General features: G+C 37.8%; 2 protein-coding genes across 2 annotated transcripts; both read left to right on the plus strand.

The window, feature by feature from the left end:
- Positions 1-202: 202 nt before the first annotated feature.
- Positions 203-757, plus strand: LOC138873735 (uncharacterized). Its single transcript, XM_070152212.1, has one exon. The coding sequence runs from the start codon at positions 203-205 to the stop codon at positions 755-757; it is 555 nt and encodes a 184-aa protein (XP_070008313.1).
- An 11,751-nt stretch (positions 758-12,508) lies between these two features.
- Positions 12,509-13,968, plus strand: LOC104233442 (transcription repressor OFP1-like). The gene has a single exon (XM_009786840.1). The coding sequence runs from the start codon at positions 12,668-12,670 to the stop codon at positions 13,709-13,711; it is 1,044 nt and encodes a 347-aa protein (XP_009785142.1). The 5' UTR covers positions 12,509-12,667; the 3' UTR covers positions 13,712-13,968.
- The last annotated feature ends 2,780 nt before the right edge of the window (positions 13,969-16,748 follow it).

Consider the following 16,748-nt stretch of genomic DNA (forward strand, 5'->3'; position numbering starts at 1 on the left):
ACATGTGCCCCACAAATCCTGAATCCATATACTATGTGGGGCAACAGAGCAGAGGTCCAATAAATCAGCATGCACAATATGGGAACACTTACAATCCAAATTGGAAGAATCATCCCAACTTCTCATGGGTGGAAATCAGCCAAATCGGAATAATTATAGACCCCAACGAAATTTCAATTAACCTCAGAAGCCACCCCAACAAATGGAAGAGAGTACAAATGATTTGCTAAAGAAGTTATTGCTTGACAATCAACAGCTCAAGACTGATTTTAGAAATCTTGAGAGGCAAATGGGGCAGTTAACAACAAATCAAAATACCAGACCTGCAGGCGCTCTCCCCAGTGATACAGAGAAGAACCCTCAAGTGAATGCAGTTACACTCAAAAACGGGAGGGAACTAGAGGAAGTGCCAAAGAAAAGAAAAGATAAGCCCATACCTGAGGGGGAGCTAATTCCTAAGGCGACACACGAATCAAAGAAAAATAATGCAACTTCAGATCCAGTGGAGGCTACAAGGCCACCACCACCTTTCCCCCAGAGATTGCAGAAAAAGAATGATGATCGCATGTTCAGCAAATTTCTCTTTATGTTGAGCCAGGTTCAATTAAATATTCCACTAGCGGATGTACTTCGTGAAATTCCAAAGTATGCTAAGTACATAAAAGATATAGTGGCTCACAAAAGAAGATTGATTGAATTTGAGACAGTTGCACTTATTGAGGAGTTAACTTCAAGGGTCCAAAACAAGCTCCCTTAAAAGCTTAAGGATCCTGGAAGCTTCACCATCCCTGTACGAATTAGTAATATTGATGTGGGTCGTGCTCTTTGCGATTTGGGAGCGAGCATAAATCTGATGCCCTTATCCTTGTTCAAACAATTGGGTCTGGGAGCTCCAAGACCAACTACTGTGATGTTGCAGCTAGCTGATAGGTCGATAGCATACCTTGAGGGGGTGATTGAAGATGTGTTGCTGCAAATTGGGAAATTTATCTTCCCTGCGAACTTCATTATCCTAGATTATGTGGCTGATGAACTGGTTCCAATCATATTGGGGCGACCTCTCTTGGGTACTAGTGATGCAATTATTAAAGTAAGAGAGGGAAAAATGATTTTGAGGGTGGATGATGAGGAATCAGTCTATAATGTCTACAAAGATATCCAACTCCCCCGCCACTATAAGGAGCTCTCAATGAGCAAATGCTTGACACGAGTGTATATCTAGACGATTCTCTAGAGAAAGCACTTATGTTGTTCGATAGCCTGGAGGTTGATGATGAGGTTGAGGAGATGATGCATATCCTAGATATATCTTGTGCTTACATGCAGGGGATACACCCCTTTGAGCCCCTGAATAGGCTAGAGGGGCCTCCTTCAAAGTCATCAATTGAGGAGGCTCCAAAATTGGAGCTAAAACCCCTGCCTCCTCACCTTCAATATGCTTATTTGGGTGATTCTGACACTTTACCTATTATTGTTTCTTCTGACTTGTCTAAATTGTAGGAAGAGAAACTGTTGAGAGTGCTACGTGAGCACAAGCGAGCACTTGGGTGGACAATATCTGACATTAAGGGCATTAGTCCAGCTTTTTGCATGCATAAAATCCTCATAGAGGACGGACACAAGCCAAGTGTAGAGCAACAACGCCGACTAAATCCAATCATGAAAGAGGTGGTAAGAAAAGAATTGATTAAGTGGCTTGATGCAGGTATTGTATTTCCAATCTCAGATAGCGAATGGGTAAGCCCCATTCAATGTGTACCTAAGAAAGGGGGGATGACTATAGTGGTTAATGAAAATAATGACTTGATTCCCACAAGAGCTGTCACTTAGTGGAGGATTTGCATAGATTATAGAAAATTGAACAATGTCACCCGAAAGGACCACTTTCCCCTCCCCTTTATTGATCAAATTCTTGATAGATTAGCTGGCCAGGAATACTATTGTTTTTTAGATGGTTATTCGGGGTATAATCAGATTGCTATAGCCCTAGAGGACCAAGAGAAAACCACATTTACGTGTCCATATGGAACGTATGGGTTCAAGAGAATGCCCTTTGGTTTCTGTAATACACCTGCAACTTTTCAAAAGTGTATGATGGCTATTTTTACTGACATAGTTGAAAGATTTGTAGAAGTGTTCATGGATGATTTTTCCGTATTTGGGTGCTCTTTTGATAACTGTTTAATGAATCTTGATAAAGTGCTTGCTAGATGTGAAGAGATGAACCTGGTGATAAACTGGGAAAAGTGCCATTTCATGGTACGTGAAGGTATAGTCTTGGGGCATAAGGTGTCCAAAAATGGTTTGCAGTGGACAAAGTGAAGGTGGATGCGATTGAAAAATTGCCCCCTCCGACATCAGTCAAAGGCATTTGCAGTTTCTTGGGCTATGCAGGTTTTTATCGTTGTTTCATTAAAGATTTTTCGAAAATTTCCTCTCCTTTGTGTAGGCTTCTTGAGAAAGATGTCCCCTTCAAGTTTGATGATGCCTGTCTGAAAGCATTTGAGGAGCTGAAGGAAAGGTTAGTGACTACACCAATTATCATTGCTCTGGACTGGGAGCAACCATTTGAGTTGATGTGCGATGCGAGTGACATAGATATTGGAGCTGTTTTGGGGCAAAGGAGAAATAAAATCTTTCACTCCATCTACTACGCGAGCAAAACTCTGAATCCAGCCCAAATGAACTACACATTTACTGAAAAAGAGTTGCTTGCAGTGATGTGGGCATTTGACAAGTTCAGATCCTATCTAGTGGGGACCAAAGTCAACGTCTACACAGATCATTCAGCTATCAGATACTTGTTTGAGAAGAAAGACGCCAAGCCGAGGCTGATTCGTTGGGTCCTCCTCTTGCAAGAGTTTGACTTAGAAATTCGAGATCGAAAAAGGATAGAGAATCAAGTAGCTGATCACTTATCCAGATTAAAAAATCGTAGCCATGTAGCTGAAGGAGGGTCAATCAAAGAAACATTTCCTGATGAGCAGTTATTGGCAATTACCTCAAGCGAAGCTCCTTGGTATGCAGATTATGTGAATTTTATTGCAAGTGGGGTGACACCACCAGAATTGACACCCGATAATAGAAGAAGGTTCCTACATGATGTGAGGCTCTACATGTGGGATAAGCCATTCTTATACAGGCTATGCGCAGATCAACTGGTGCGAAGATGTGTTCCTGAGGAAGAGATGAATGCAATATTGCATGACTGTCACGCTTCATCATACGGAGGACATCACGGTGGGGATAGAACCGCCCAGAAAGTTCTACAATCAGGTTTCAATTGGCCAAAATTGTTTAAGGATGCACATGCCTTTTTTACAAAGTGTGACAGATGACAAAGAACTGAAATAATCACGAAGAAGCACGAGATGCCTCTGCAGAATATTTTGGTAGTAAAGCTTTTTGATGTTTGGGGGATTGATTTCATGGGACCTTTCCCATACTCTAATGGTCACAAGTACATCTTGGTAGCGGTCGACTATGTTTCTAAGTGGGTGGAGGCCATTACTCTTCCCACTAATGATGCAAAGGTTGTGGTAAACTTTGTAAAGAAGAACATCTTCACACGCTTTGGAACTCCTAGAATGTTGATAAGCGACGGAAGAACTCACTTCTGCAACAAATTGCTGAATAATGTTCTTGGAAAGTATGGAGTTAAGCACAAGGTTTCCACTACCTATCAGCCCCAAACGAGTGGTCAAGTAGAAGTTTCAAACGGAGAGGTAAAGCAGATTCTAGAGAAAATAGTAAGTGGAAATAGAAAGGACTGGGCCGGGAAACTAGACGGCGCATTATGGGCATATCGAACTACGTACAAGACTCCCATAGGTACTTCTCCATATAAATTAGTTTATGGTAAGGCGTGTCACTTGCCCGTCGAGCTGGAACACAAAGCCTACTGGGTAATTAAAAGGCTGAACATGGATATGGACTTAGCTAGTGAGAAGAGGTTGCTGCAACTCAACGAGCTTGATGAGTTTCGATTGCACGCATATAAAAATGACAAATTATATAAAGAAAAGACTAAGAGGTTGAATGACAAGCACATCCAACCTCGAGAGTTTGAGCCGGGTCAGGAAATTCTCTTGTTCAATTCGAGGTTGAAGCTTTTCCCCGGAAAGCTTAAGTCTTGTTGGGCAGGTCCTTTTGTTGTGGTAAGTGTGAGGCCTCATGTAGTTGTGGAACTGAGTGATACAAGCTCAAGTGGTACCTTCTTGGTAAATGTCCAAAGAATAAAACATTATTGGGGTGGTGACATTTCACGTCACAAGACCTCGGTGGACTTGGCCGATGCTTAAAATGTGTTGAGTCGTGCCGCGATGTTAAATCAGGCGCTCGTTGGGAGGCAACCCAATTTTTGTTGTTTTCCTAGTTTAACTTCTTAATTTTTCTTTTAGTTAGAGTAGATAAAGTTTTGCATTTTCTTTGTAGGTATAGAAATTTTAGATATAATGGTGTAGGATATGCAAATTAGGTATATAAAAGGCTCGGGGGATCAAGATCAAAAAAAATAATGATAATAATAATAATTTTCACGAAACAGCGGCCAGGCCAGCACCCAGCGCTGCCTGGGGCACTGGAAGCAGTGTCCACAAAAACCCCAGCGCCAAGCAGGGCGCGAGGTGCCAAGCTGGGGGTGATCAGGTAAGTTTTTCTTTTTTTATTTTTCTTTCTTTTATTTCTTTATTGACCCATACCCAGCTACCCCAACCCAAATACCCATTTACATTAACAATATAACCCATTCCTAACCCAACTTCAAACAAAACCCAACCTCACCCAAACACACAATCAAAAAAAATGCTACTGCTTCTGCCCGCGTCAGCTTCTTCTTCCTCACCAAAAATTTTCTCAAAGTTTTTTTTTCTCTCTTGCTCTCCTTCTCCAGTCTACAGGTATGTTCTTCTTCGTCTTCTCTTCTATTTCTTTTTATGTTTTAACTAGTATATAAACATGATCCCATTCCCAAGAGCCCTAATCCCCAATATCTTTCCCTATGTAGTTCTTATGAATATTTTATAGTGGGTGACTTGTGTTGGTCGAAAATTGTGTGGTTATTGTGTATATGGAGTAGTAAACTAAAATTTCCTCTACTTCGTAAAAAATTGGGAGGGCCACCATATTCCACCTTTGTTGAATTAGAAGCACACACCTTATGTCCGCAACGTGTTTGTTATAATGCTTAAATGAGGATTTTGGTGCACCGATGAAGTCTGAGTAATGGGGTATACTTGTGTATGAATTTGGGCTAAGTGTGGGGTGTGTAGGGATTCTTTTACATGCTAGGGGGTGTGGCTTTGATGCAATACATGTTCCTACACCATTTATTTTGATAATATATGTTGTAGTATCTTGTAAATTTGACTAATTTAGTATAGTCTAGGAGTTGTGAAAGGTGCATACCATATGCCTCTTCCTTACCTTAATGGGAATTCGCGTAGCCATGATCAATCCTTATTGTATGGCGTGGGGAAGTCTTGAGTACCCTAGCTTAAGGGTGCAACACGTGTACATGTTGAATTCAAAATTGTGACATAGTGTACATTGTACCTTCGGTTTTAAGTGTGGGGTCATTTCATGACTTACACAACAACCTTAGGCATATTTCTTGCAGTGTTCTCACAGTTGTGCTTATTTGTGTTGCAGAATACTATGGCTCGTAAGGGTTCTAGCAAAGGCAAAGGCATTGGAAACTCCTCCACCACTTCTCCTGCTCCCAAAAAGCGCAAGCAGGGAGAAAGCTCTTCACGGCAGTCCAAAGGAAAGCAGGTCGTCGAGGGATCTCAGCAGGCGCCATTGAGGGCAAGGCCTCGTTTGGATTTGGTCGATGTTGCAGCTATTGCATGGCACAGGAACTTCGTGCCATCTGGTCGATACATTTCTGAGATGGAGATTAATACCACAGCTTTAGAAAGAAACTTCCCGGAGGTACTTGACAGGCTGTGAGCTCTAAAGATGCACAAGTTCTCGGAATGCCCGGGGCCTGCAAACCTGATCATGGTCCGAGAGCTATATGCTAACTGGGATTACCAACGGAGCACTTCACGTGTAAGAGGGAAGGATGTGCCGATGGATAGAGAGTCTTTGTGTGACTATTTGGGGGTTGAGAATGCTAACCCAAGGAGACTCCAACGCTTTAGCAGAAGCCAGAAATATGAGCTAATAAGTCACACTCTTTGTGGCGTGGATTCAAATGCCAAATGGATAAGGAAGCAAGGCAACATTCACCTCTCTATAGTGCGCTCCGACTTCAACAAAGCTGCCAAGGTATGGCAGAATTTTGTGCAAGCGATACTAATGCCGGCGGAGCACGGCAGTGATTGCGCTTAAGATAGAGTGTGTCTCATCTTCTTCTTGATGACCGGCCGACCCATTAATGTGGCTGCAATTATGCTTAGTGAGATGGCCTGTATGAGATTTGAGTGACACATTAGGCAGTTCTTCTTCGGAAACTTACTCACTCAGTATATGCTATTTCAAGGAGTGCGGGAGTACCCCGGGCATGATGAGGTGGTGGAGGCTCCGTCATTGCTTATGGACATCACATCTCTGGTGGAGACATCGTCAAAACTCACCCCCGCAGCCCGGATAGAGCAAGAGGAGAACTTCAACAGGTACATTTATAACTCGTTGAACTTACTAATGAGCAGGGCTGGCATTACAGATGAGGAGCGTATGCATTTACGCAATGACTTGTCCAACACATCCAAGAAGATGTTGAGGATTGCACCTGGCAGCCCTGTTCACTCGTCGGAGGACGTCAACTCTGTCAAAGACTCAGACATTGAGGATGAGGATGGGAATGGTGTTACGGGACCCATGACTTTGCTGCCTCTAAGACCGGATGATGATGACCCCAGAGCTGCTAGGGGAGGTGGACTCTGACTGACAGGGAGTTTTTCTTTTTACCCCACTCTGTTTTTTATTTTTACTTGCATCGAGGACTATGCATAGTTTAAGTGTGGGGTGGGAGGAATACTACTTGTGTTGTTGTTGTATATTTTGTATCAACTTGTTTTAATTTGTTTCTTTCCGTAGTTCTAGTGTAGTTTAGTTGCTTTAAATTTTAAAAAAAAATACTAAAGAAAAAAAATTAAAAAGCTCGGACTTTTCCCGACGATGGATCTTTTGGAAAATTTTCTTGAGGGATAAAAGTCCGATTTAAAAACACCAAAAAGATTTTATACTTTTTTTTAGAATAGCTAGGTAGTATTCCTTGGTTTTTCTTTGAGAACCGGTTCTTTTCCAAGGATGTAGCTCGAACCGGGTACTTTATTTTTTTAGGAGTAGTTTAGGAAGAAACTGAGTCACTCTGAGATACTCATTGACATGGTTGAAGCTGGAACATTAGGCTATGACATACATTCTGTCTTCCCTTGTATTTGGTTTGACATGTGAAGCCTAAGTAAAGTAAATAGCCTATTTTGTAATGCCTTCTCTCAGTTGTTTGACTCGTATGCCACATAGTGCAATGCTGCTTAAATTTCTCATTTAATTGTGCTTACTTGACTTGAGAGTTGAAAAAAATCGTCTTGATTGAGTCATGCGCAACGTGTGTGTGAGGATTTGTGATTTTTCTGTGCTATCCTGTGTAGTCTAGAAATTGATCTGTATGTTAATTGAAGCGAAATTGTAAGTTGTGCTAATCTACTGGATGACGTAGGCACTTTCTTGCTTGATCATGGATGTGTTTGTCAACTAAAAAATAAAATTTTCCGTTGCTAGCCCCTTTGAGCCTATAGACCTTTCTTTTGGCACCCACATTACAAGCCATACCCCCATTTTTGTTCTTAATTTGATATTGATTGAACCTTTACCTCCTAAGGCACTTAGTCGCTAAAAGAAGTTAGGTTAGAGATTGGGGATTATCTTTTGAGTGGAACCATGAAAGGGCCCTTTGGTGCACTAAAGTTGAAATCAAAGGTCACTAGCTGATGAACTTTAATATATGGAGTGTGTGAAAAAAAAAAGAGAAAAGGAAAAGAAAAATTGAAAGAAAAGAAAAATGATAGTGAAAGTATGTAGAACAATAAACACCTCCAATTCTTATTGATTTGTGCTAATGAAAATATAGAAGTGCTTAATTGAAAAGAGGGCTATGTTGTATATGGCAAGTGAATTGGTTGAGAAGAATATGTTCTTGAATTGTAAATATAGTGTATTAAAGTGCTTAGGAGGGTTAGTCATTATTCCTAGATATATCCTACTCGTTCCTTAACCTACATTACAACCTTAAAGTCCTAATTGATCCTAGATTTGGCTAGCTTAAATTAGTAGAGATATACACTACGGGCAAGCTTATGGTACGACCACGGGATGCATATGAATTTTTTGTGAGAGTGAGCGAATTTTTTTCAATTGTGTGATGTCCTTAATCTATATTCAAAAGCATATTTGAATGTGTGGACCAATTTATATTCACTCTTTTGTTTGTTGGTGAGGGCACATGATCTCATGAATGATTGGTAATGTTGTAAACTTTCTTGTTGGGTAAGTGCATGAATTGAGGGTGCTTAGTGGTTGCAAGTCGACTTTTGAGGTTGGGTGGTGACGAATAGGTTATTGGAATTTATTGAAATGAAATATTATACTTGGGTATGCTTAAACGGGAAGAATGTAAAATTTTGTGTGTTCATGCTTATGTGCCGGTATTGTACATAGTCAAGCGTATAATGTGTGAGTAAAAGTTAAGGTGCTCCTCTATGATTGAGACTTGTACGTGGTTGGGGGGTTATTAGATAGTTCCATTGCTCGAGGACGAGTAAGAGTCTAAGTGTGGGGTGTTGATGTTTAGCTTAAAGTATATATATTTCTATGTATATCGCCTCATATTTTACTTTTGTTTCGTGAATTTGGGATGTTAAATGCTATGATTTATATTAATTTGAAGTGTTTTTACTTGTAGGAATGATTCGGGAGCAATTGGGGGCGAAACACGTAAGATTTGAGCCAAAACGAACAAAATCGGGAAAATGGGCATTTGGGCGCCGCAGGCAGTGCCTGGCGCCACCTATGGCGCTGGAAACAGAATTGAAAATTTGGACAGCGCCCTGGTGGGCGCCTGGCGCCGGGCTGGGCGCCGTTGACGGGACTTTTGTCCTATTTTTCTTGGGACTCGGTTTATTCGGCCCTAGACCTATCCAACACGTATAAAAGAAAGACTAAACCTATTTTTGGAGGGGGGACACCATTTGAAGGAAAATACACACAAGAAAAATCCTGAATCTCAGATGAAGAAATCTGAGATGTTATTGCTCATGGATGTTTCTTGTATGTATTTTCCTCCAAAGTGGCGTCCCCCTCCAAAAATAGGCTTAGTCTTTCTTTTATACATGTTGGATAGATCTAAGGCCGAATAAACCGAGTACCGGGAAAAATAGGACAAAAATCCCGTCAACGGCGCCCAGCCCGGCGCCCACCAGGGCGCTGCCCAAATTTTCAATTCAATTTCCAGCGCCACAGGTGGCGCCAGACGCTGCATGTGGAGCCCAAATGCCCATTACATAGGAGACTTTGCCAAAATTTCTATAGATCTCTGGGAGTTTAACATTCGAGGACGAATGTTTCTAAGAGGGAAGATTGTTACCCCCTGTGCATCCCAAGGTGACGTATAATGAATATGAGACTTGTTAATAATGATTTAAATGAGTTTAAAGTCATAATATTACTATATATGTTGTTTTGATAGAAAATATTAAATTTGAAAAAATCAGAATTAAGTTGCGGAAAAAACGACTAAGGATTCGCTTTTTGTCATTGGCCTCAATATTTTTCTCAACTAACTCCACCCGTTTTGTCAATGCTTCGAGCATCCTCATTACCTCTAAAGTTACCTCGTGCTCAGCGTCACCTGGTTTATCGGTAGTTTGTTCATCTCTTCGAATGCTTTCGTGGGATTGTTCAGGTTCGACATTTTTAGGGAAGCGGCTATGATTCTACAGCTATGCTATTTCCGCTTGTTGAGCCTGCAATATTTTGAAAATCAGTCGTAGGCTCACCTTATCACCTTCACCTTCGGGCGTTTCTCGTTGTGTTGGTCGGGGTCCCCAACGGACACTATTTTCGGGATTAATTGGCAAATTGATGTTGATGGCCGCCTGCGAGTTAGCATCGACCGGGTCGGTGGCTGGCACACTGTTGGGATCAACATGAAGCACATCATTTTTGGGTACCACATTATAATTTTATACGTGATGGCTTGACTTAGCATCAACGTTCAAGTGAGCATACTAAGAGTTTGACATTTTTAAGCTGACTTGGAATTAAGATTTCAAAGACCAAGCGTAAAATAGGGTGTGTTATATTATTCTTAGCCCCACGGTGGGCGCCAAACTGTTTACCCTAAAAATGGGTAACAATTGAATATATACGTGGTTTAAAGAATATGTGGTTTAAAGAATATGTGGTTTAATTCGATACAAATTAATAAAAATAACAAATAGATGAATTAAAGACAAAATAAATGATCAAACCAATTGTAATATGATTACCAATCATATTCTTAGATTAGACAATATGATAGTCTCTTGCATTATATTCAGATGGTTAAGCTAGATCTATGAGTGTTGTGTAACATTTTTGAGTTTGAAGTTTTTGAAATTTTGAAGATGGAAGTAACAGAACTTTTATTTATATGCGGGTTTTAGGGAAGGGTCGAACCTAGTTAGGTCTATTATGCACAACATTATTTTGTATTTTTGCAAAAAGTTATTTCCACGATGAGATCTTAGTTGTGTTATTTTACTCCCTCCGGTTCACAATAAGTGATCAGTTTCCTTTTAGCAAGTCTATTAAGAAAATGTTAAATCCTATACAAAAATACCTAGTATGACTAAACTAACCTTATTAAATATTGGTCACATAGTTATAGTGAGGAGTGGGAAAACTTTTTAGGGATATGCATATAAGGATAAAAGAGAAAAAACAAATTGAATTTTTTCTTGATTACCTAACTGGACACTTATTTTGAACCAAAATAAAAAAGTAAATTGTCACTTATTGTGAACCGGAGGGAGTAATAAGGAAGCTATACGAAACCAAACTTCCATTTCCTCAATCAAATTAAATACGACTATACGAGTAGACATGTTATAATTGCACAATGTATTAATTAGTTTATTACGCAACTCATTTAAACATAAATTAAGTCAACGGATGGTGGTGTACGAAGAACCCTGCTTCAATCACCAAAATAAAAATATTCAAAATGAAACAGCACATGTGGGCATTGTTCATAATATGTGAACTTTTCTACTCGGATAGGGCGGAAGTTACGATATTTAAACTTCATCGGGTCAAAGTAATTGAAGAACTGAATTTTACGGGACATAGTATAAAACTAGTGAAAATCTTGGGTTGGGTAAAGTTCAAAATAGCCATTTTCTCGACTTGTAATTGTAAAATAGACATATCAAAACGCATTGAAAAATAGTCAATCTTTGGAATTCATAACGGTGTTATGGATTCGAATTTAAAAATGCGACATTTCATGACATTTTCCTATTTTTTTTCACTTGTTTAAATTTGAAATTCATAACACCGTCATGGTATTTTTTTTTTTTAATTAAATCAAAAGTATCTATCTAAAAAGTGGCTAGTCTATAAATTACTTCCCAAATAAACTAAAGCCAAATTGTTCGTTATGGTCTTGAAAGTCAGCCGAAGACAAGGGGGAGAATCTTTAGGGATAGGAACCATTTTTTACAATTTATACACACATAATAATGAGGAAAAACCAAACTTTTTCTTTAACTTTGACAAGGTGATGATTTGGTCATTCGGCATAATATTAAATAAAGAGCAAGTAGGAAAAATCATCCACACCCTCTCAATATTTTGGCCGTATTCTATATGCTTTATTGACACATTTTCTTTGTTTGTGGACCCTATTAACATGGACAGATGCACGTTTGGTTGCATGCTCTATTTTTGACTTGATGGATATATGGTTAAATAAATTTTAAGAAAATATATTTAGTCATCCACGGTTTAAATTTGGCAAAATCAACTCGTTTTTATTATTTATGTAATCCGTCTAAGTTTAAATGAATTGGATTATGATTCAATTATTGATTTGATAATCGGTTAAATTCAAAATAGTTCATCAAATTATTAGATATGTCAAATGTTATAACCCAAGGGGTCAAAATGTGACCTAAATCCAAACATACAAAATCAAATTTGTACATCTAGAATTATGTAATTTGGATGTACTTAAGTTAGTAATTTAAGAAAAATATTGCTTTCACATTCTCTTTATATATACATATATAAAAAACCAAATATAAGGGAGGAAATGTTGAGTTATATTAAACGAGTTGGGTTATTTCACGCTATTTAATATATTCGACTTAACCTACTTTTGATGAGTTGAATCATGATTTATTTTGTTGATTTGGCCCGTTTTGACCCGCTCAAAGTTTAACACAACCAGTCGTTTGTCATACGTCTACCCTATAAATTAGTATAATTGTGTACATAGATAATACACACCTACTAACTTAAATATTTTGTTCCTCTCTATCACAAGACACAAGTGACAACCATCCCCCTGCCTACACCTCACTCACTCTATTTATCCTCCTTTGCTCACTCCAATTTAGTGTAGTCACCTTCAATACAGAGAGAAGAGATAACAGAAGCAGTAGACATTGCAAAGAAAAAAATGGGTAATTATAGGTTTAGATTATCAGATATGGTACCAAATACTTGGTTTTACAAGCTCAAGGACATGAGTACCAATAGCAAAAGCCAAACGAAGAAAAGCCAAACATCATCATCCTCATTATCATCTTCATCTTCTTCAATATTTTCCTCAAAATCATCAAATCTTCAACAAAACCATAACAACAACTTGTCATGCCAAAGAAAATCCTATTACTTTTCAAGAAACCTTAGTCCTAAGAATAATCCAATTCCCAACAACATTAATATCTCAGAGCCACAAAAAAAATCTTCCAAGAAAAAGAGGAACACTACTAGGAAATCAAGAACATCAATTTCTCCTAGGTTTGTTAATTCAACTGTCTCAGCAGGCTGCAATTGCCGTGCTTCTCTTGAATCTGTTTGGACAAAAGACAATTCCACTACTCCTGAAGATTACCCTAATTCCCCTTTTTCATCTTCTTCTAATTTTTCTTCTGAACAAGAATCCTCTGTCCACTCTCCTAAAACATTTGATTCCATGATTCTGTCTGCATCTTGTCATTGCAAAATCCACAATGATCATGGGTTTGACTCTGTTGATCATCCTCCAATTTTGACCAAGCCCAAAAAACATCAAGATTCAACAAATGGTATCAAGAAAATGGAAGAAAAAACAGAGCATAAATCTTTAACAGTGAAGATAGTGAAAAAAGAAGAATGTACTATTACAAGTCCAAAGAGAAGAGTTTCAGTGAGTTCATCAAATGGTGGGGTTAAGCTGAGAACAAAATCTCCAAGAATTGTAAGCAGAAAAAGTGTATCTTCAAGTAAAAAAACAAGTGTTGGTGAAAGTTTTGCAGTGGTGAAATCATCTAAAGATCCACAGAGAGATTTTAAAGAATCAATGGTGGAGATGATAGTCGAGAATAACATAAGAACATCTAAAGATTTAGAACAACTTCTTGCTTGTTATCTTTCGTTGAATTCAGATCAGTATCATGATCTTATCATCAAGGTTTTCAAGCAAATTTGGTTTGATATTACTGATGTTCAGCTAAAATAGGGCAAGTCTGGTCAGGAGGAGTCATCTCGTGTTCACGCCGGGACTCACAATGTAACGTAGGCAGTCTACCTAGGCTGATTCTACCCCTAGAACCCAAGACTTATAAGTTAAATAGAAATAACTTTGTCGTCTTCGAGGCTTCCCTACTTATATTATTAAGCTAAAATATTTTTTGTAAATTTTGTTAAGTATAGTTATTATGATAATGTGTATAAGTAGAAATTCCAATGTTTTAATGAACAATTTGTCTCATTTCCTATTGACGTGTTCTTATACATTTATGGGATTGTGTTGTCATGGAAGTGAGCCAAAATTGAGGGTAGAAAACTTTTATATATTCAATGAATTTTTTAAAATAAATACATGGTTTAAACCAAAGCTACTGGGTTCGGCCGAACCCGTATACAATATACTGGCTCTGATCTCAAGTAATAGCTCAAGTCACTCAGTAGAATACGTTGGCAATACAGCATGTCTTACGGTATTTGCTAGAGTACTATACTTGACAATTGCAAGAAATTTGATTCAAATCTTAATTTCATGCATTTATCCAGAGTTTACCACTATTAAAAAGATCCTAGAAATGAAATAAAATTAAAGGCTGACATTCACTCAAGTAGACTTTTTATACGTTCAAAATAGTACACAAAAGATCAACTGGTACAAACTAAATCATAAAGTTTGATATGACAAAAGTTCTAGTTGAAACAAAACTAATTAGATAGCGGGGCTGCTATTTTGGCATTAGATCATATAACTGTACCCTGCATCAGTGATACGCAAAGATAGTGCAATTTCAATTATTAGACACTTCTACATTTCACGGCAGGTAAAGAATTGACAATCACACTAGAGAATTTCCCCATTTATGTATTTATTTATATTATATTCATCCTTAGCGTAAATGAATTCATACGCAATTAATTAATGCAATTTAACTTGATGCAAGAAGTTATGTACTTGATTTTCAAGTTACTAAATTTTACTGCTTGTGAGTAATTAGTTTTAATTTCCTTTGGCGTAATTGATATGTAAAATTTTTACATTATCGAAGTTAATATACAACAACAACAACAACAACAAAATCCAGTAGTTTCTCACAAATAGGGTCTGTGGAAGGTAAAATTTACGCAGCCTTACCCCTACCCCTGGAAAAACAGAGAGGTTGTTTCCGATAGACCTTCGGCTAGAGAACGACTGAAAAAGAAAAAGTAATTGCAACAAGTAGGAATAACAGCAAGATGAAATAAGATCGAAACCAAAAATGCAGTCAAACTCTAGGTAGTAATAGCCATTTATGAATAAAAGATATCATACTAACATTAATGATTGCGAACTGAGTAAGACAAAGAGAAACGCTCGACTACCTATGAACCTTCCATCATATTCTTTGACATCAACACCCTCATGTCTAGGGTCATGTCCTCAATCAGCTCCAGCTGTGCCATATCCCGCCTAATAACCTCTCCCCATAACTTCGTAGGCGTACCTCTACCCCTTCTACTGTCCACCGAAGCTAACCGCTCACCTAATAACCGAAGTTAATAAAATACAAAAGAAAATAGCACTCTTCTGTGATTGGTACTTTGTGTCATTGTCACTTTCCAACAGAGGTGAGAAAATTTCTTCTATATTATCCCCCAAAAAAGCCCGTTAGATGCCTAGTAAAAATACTACTCGAAATTATTTTACTAAAATGAACTAAAGTATAAGCTATAAAGGACACTTTAGTATGACTCAACTTACTGACAATTGATTCTAACTTTAGCTTCACTTCCAAAAGAAAATAGGCTTTCAGGACAATTTTGTGTTTTTAATTGTGTTTCTTTTCCCAAAATTTTTTTACTAGTTTTCTGTGGGTACTATCTTCAGCTTTAAAGTACTCTCCCACTCCTCAAAAAGCAAAAACATTGAAATGTCAACAGTAGAAATCTCTGAAAGAAGATTCAAATTAAGCACATTATATTCTATACAAGTTTCCATATGCTTTACTATTTACTTGCTTTTATTCTCAGAAGTTGTTGTATCTTCTACTAAGAGAATCAGCATGGGCTTAAAAGAAGCTTTTGCTTCTGTATTTTGTCTAAAAAGTTAAAGAGAGGATTGGGTAGATAAAGTACACAAGTTGCATGCTTCGAAAGTTACAAAAGTTTGTATCCAATTTCAAACCTAAATTTTTTTTTTGGGGGAGAAATATGTGATTTAATTTCAAATTAAGTCTAGACTTTATTATTTAAGAGTTTATTTTTTTTATAAAGTAACCATTAGAGAAAATGGTTGTGCAAATCAACTATATTGAAATTTGTGACTATTTTATCTAAAAACTTTAGCTAATAGAGAAAATATACGTTTACTTTTTAAAAAACTTTTATTTTTTAATTATGTCTTCAACATCAATAACATGATTAGAGCCGTTTACAAATTTTATTTCTCAGGTGTCTTTTAAATTATTTTTGTTTTTCACTCTGTGTTTGATGCCCACGTTGGGGTCCAATATTAATCTAGATTCGTGTGTATAAGACCTACAAAGGGGAAAATGCTCCTTATCAAAAAATTTCATATTTAGAGCTCGAATCCAACGCCTCTTAGCTTGTTAAGGGTGGAACAATCATATTCATCAGAGGCGAAGTCAAGATTTGAACTTTATGGGTTCGAAATTCTAGTCCGTTTATGCTACTGGGTTCTAAATTAATAATATATACATATTCAATAGATATTTTAAGACAAATACAAAAGTTATTGAGTTCGGCCGAACCGCAAGACCTATGCTAGTTTCGTCCGTGATATTCATCTCATCACTCACCCTTGATAGTAGGCAACGTGTTTACAATTAACGAGCTGATTTTAATCTAGATAGTATAGCAGGGTGAGCCTGAACCACACGAACACGATGTAAAAGTAATAATGAACAGAAAATCTATGATTTTTTTAAATTTAATTGTTTGTTAACTAAATCTAGCAAAGTGGAAGTTCCTACTGCTCAATGCTCATCACCGTGACTTTTGTTTATTGTCCGATTTATACTGCATAAATTCAA

Source organism: Nicotiana sylvestris, chromosome 7, assembly GCF_000393655.2.
Source record: "Nicotiana sylvestris chromosome 7, ASM39365v2, whole genome shotgun sequence".
NCBI lineage: Eukaryota > Viridiplantae > Streptophyta > Magnoliopsida > Solanales > Solanaceae > Nicotiana > Nicotiana sylvestris.

Bases quoted from the DNA above. Each gene is read 5' to 3' on its own strand.
- LOC138873735 (XM_070152212.1), top strand. From the start codon at position 203: ATGGAAGAGAGTACAAATGATTTGCTAAAGAAGTTATTGCTTGACAAT.
- LOC104233442 (XM_009786840.1), top strand. From the start codon at position 12,668: ATGGGTAATTATAGGTTTAGATTATCAGATATGGTACCAAATACTTGG.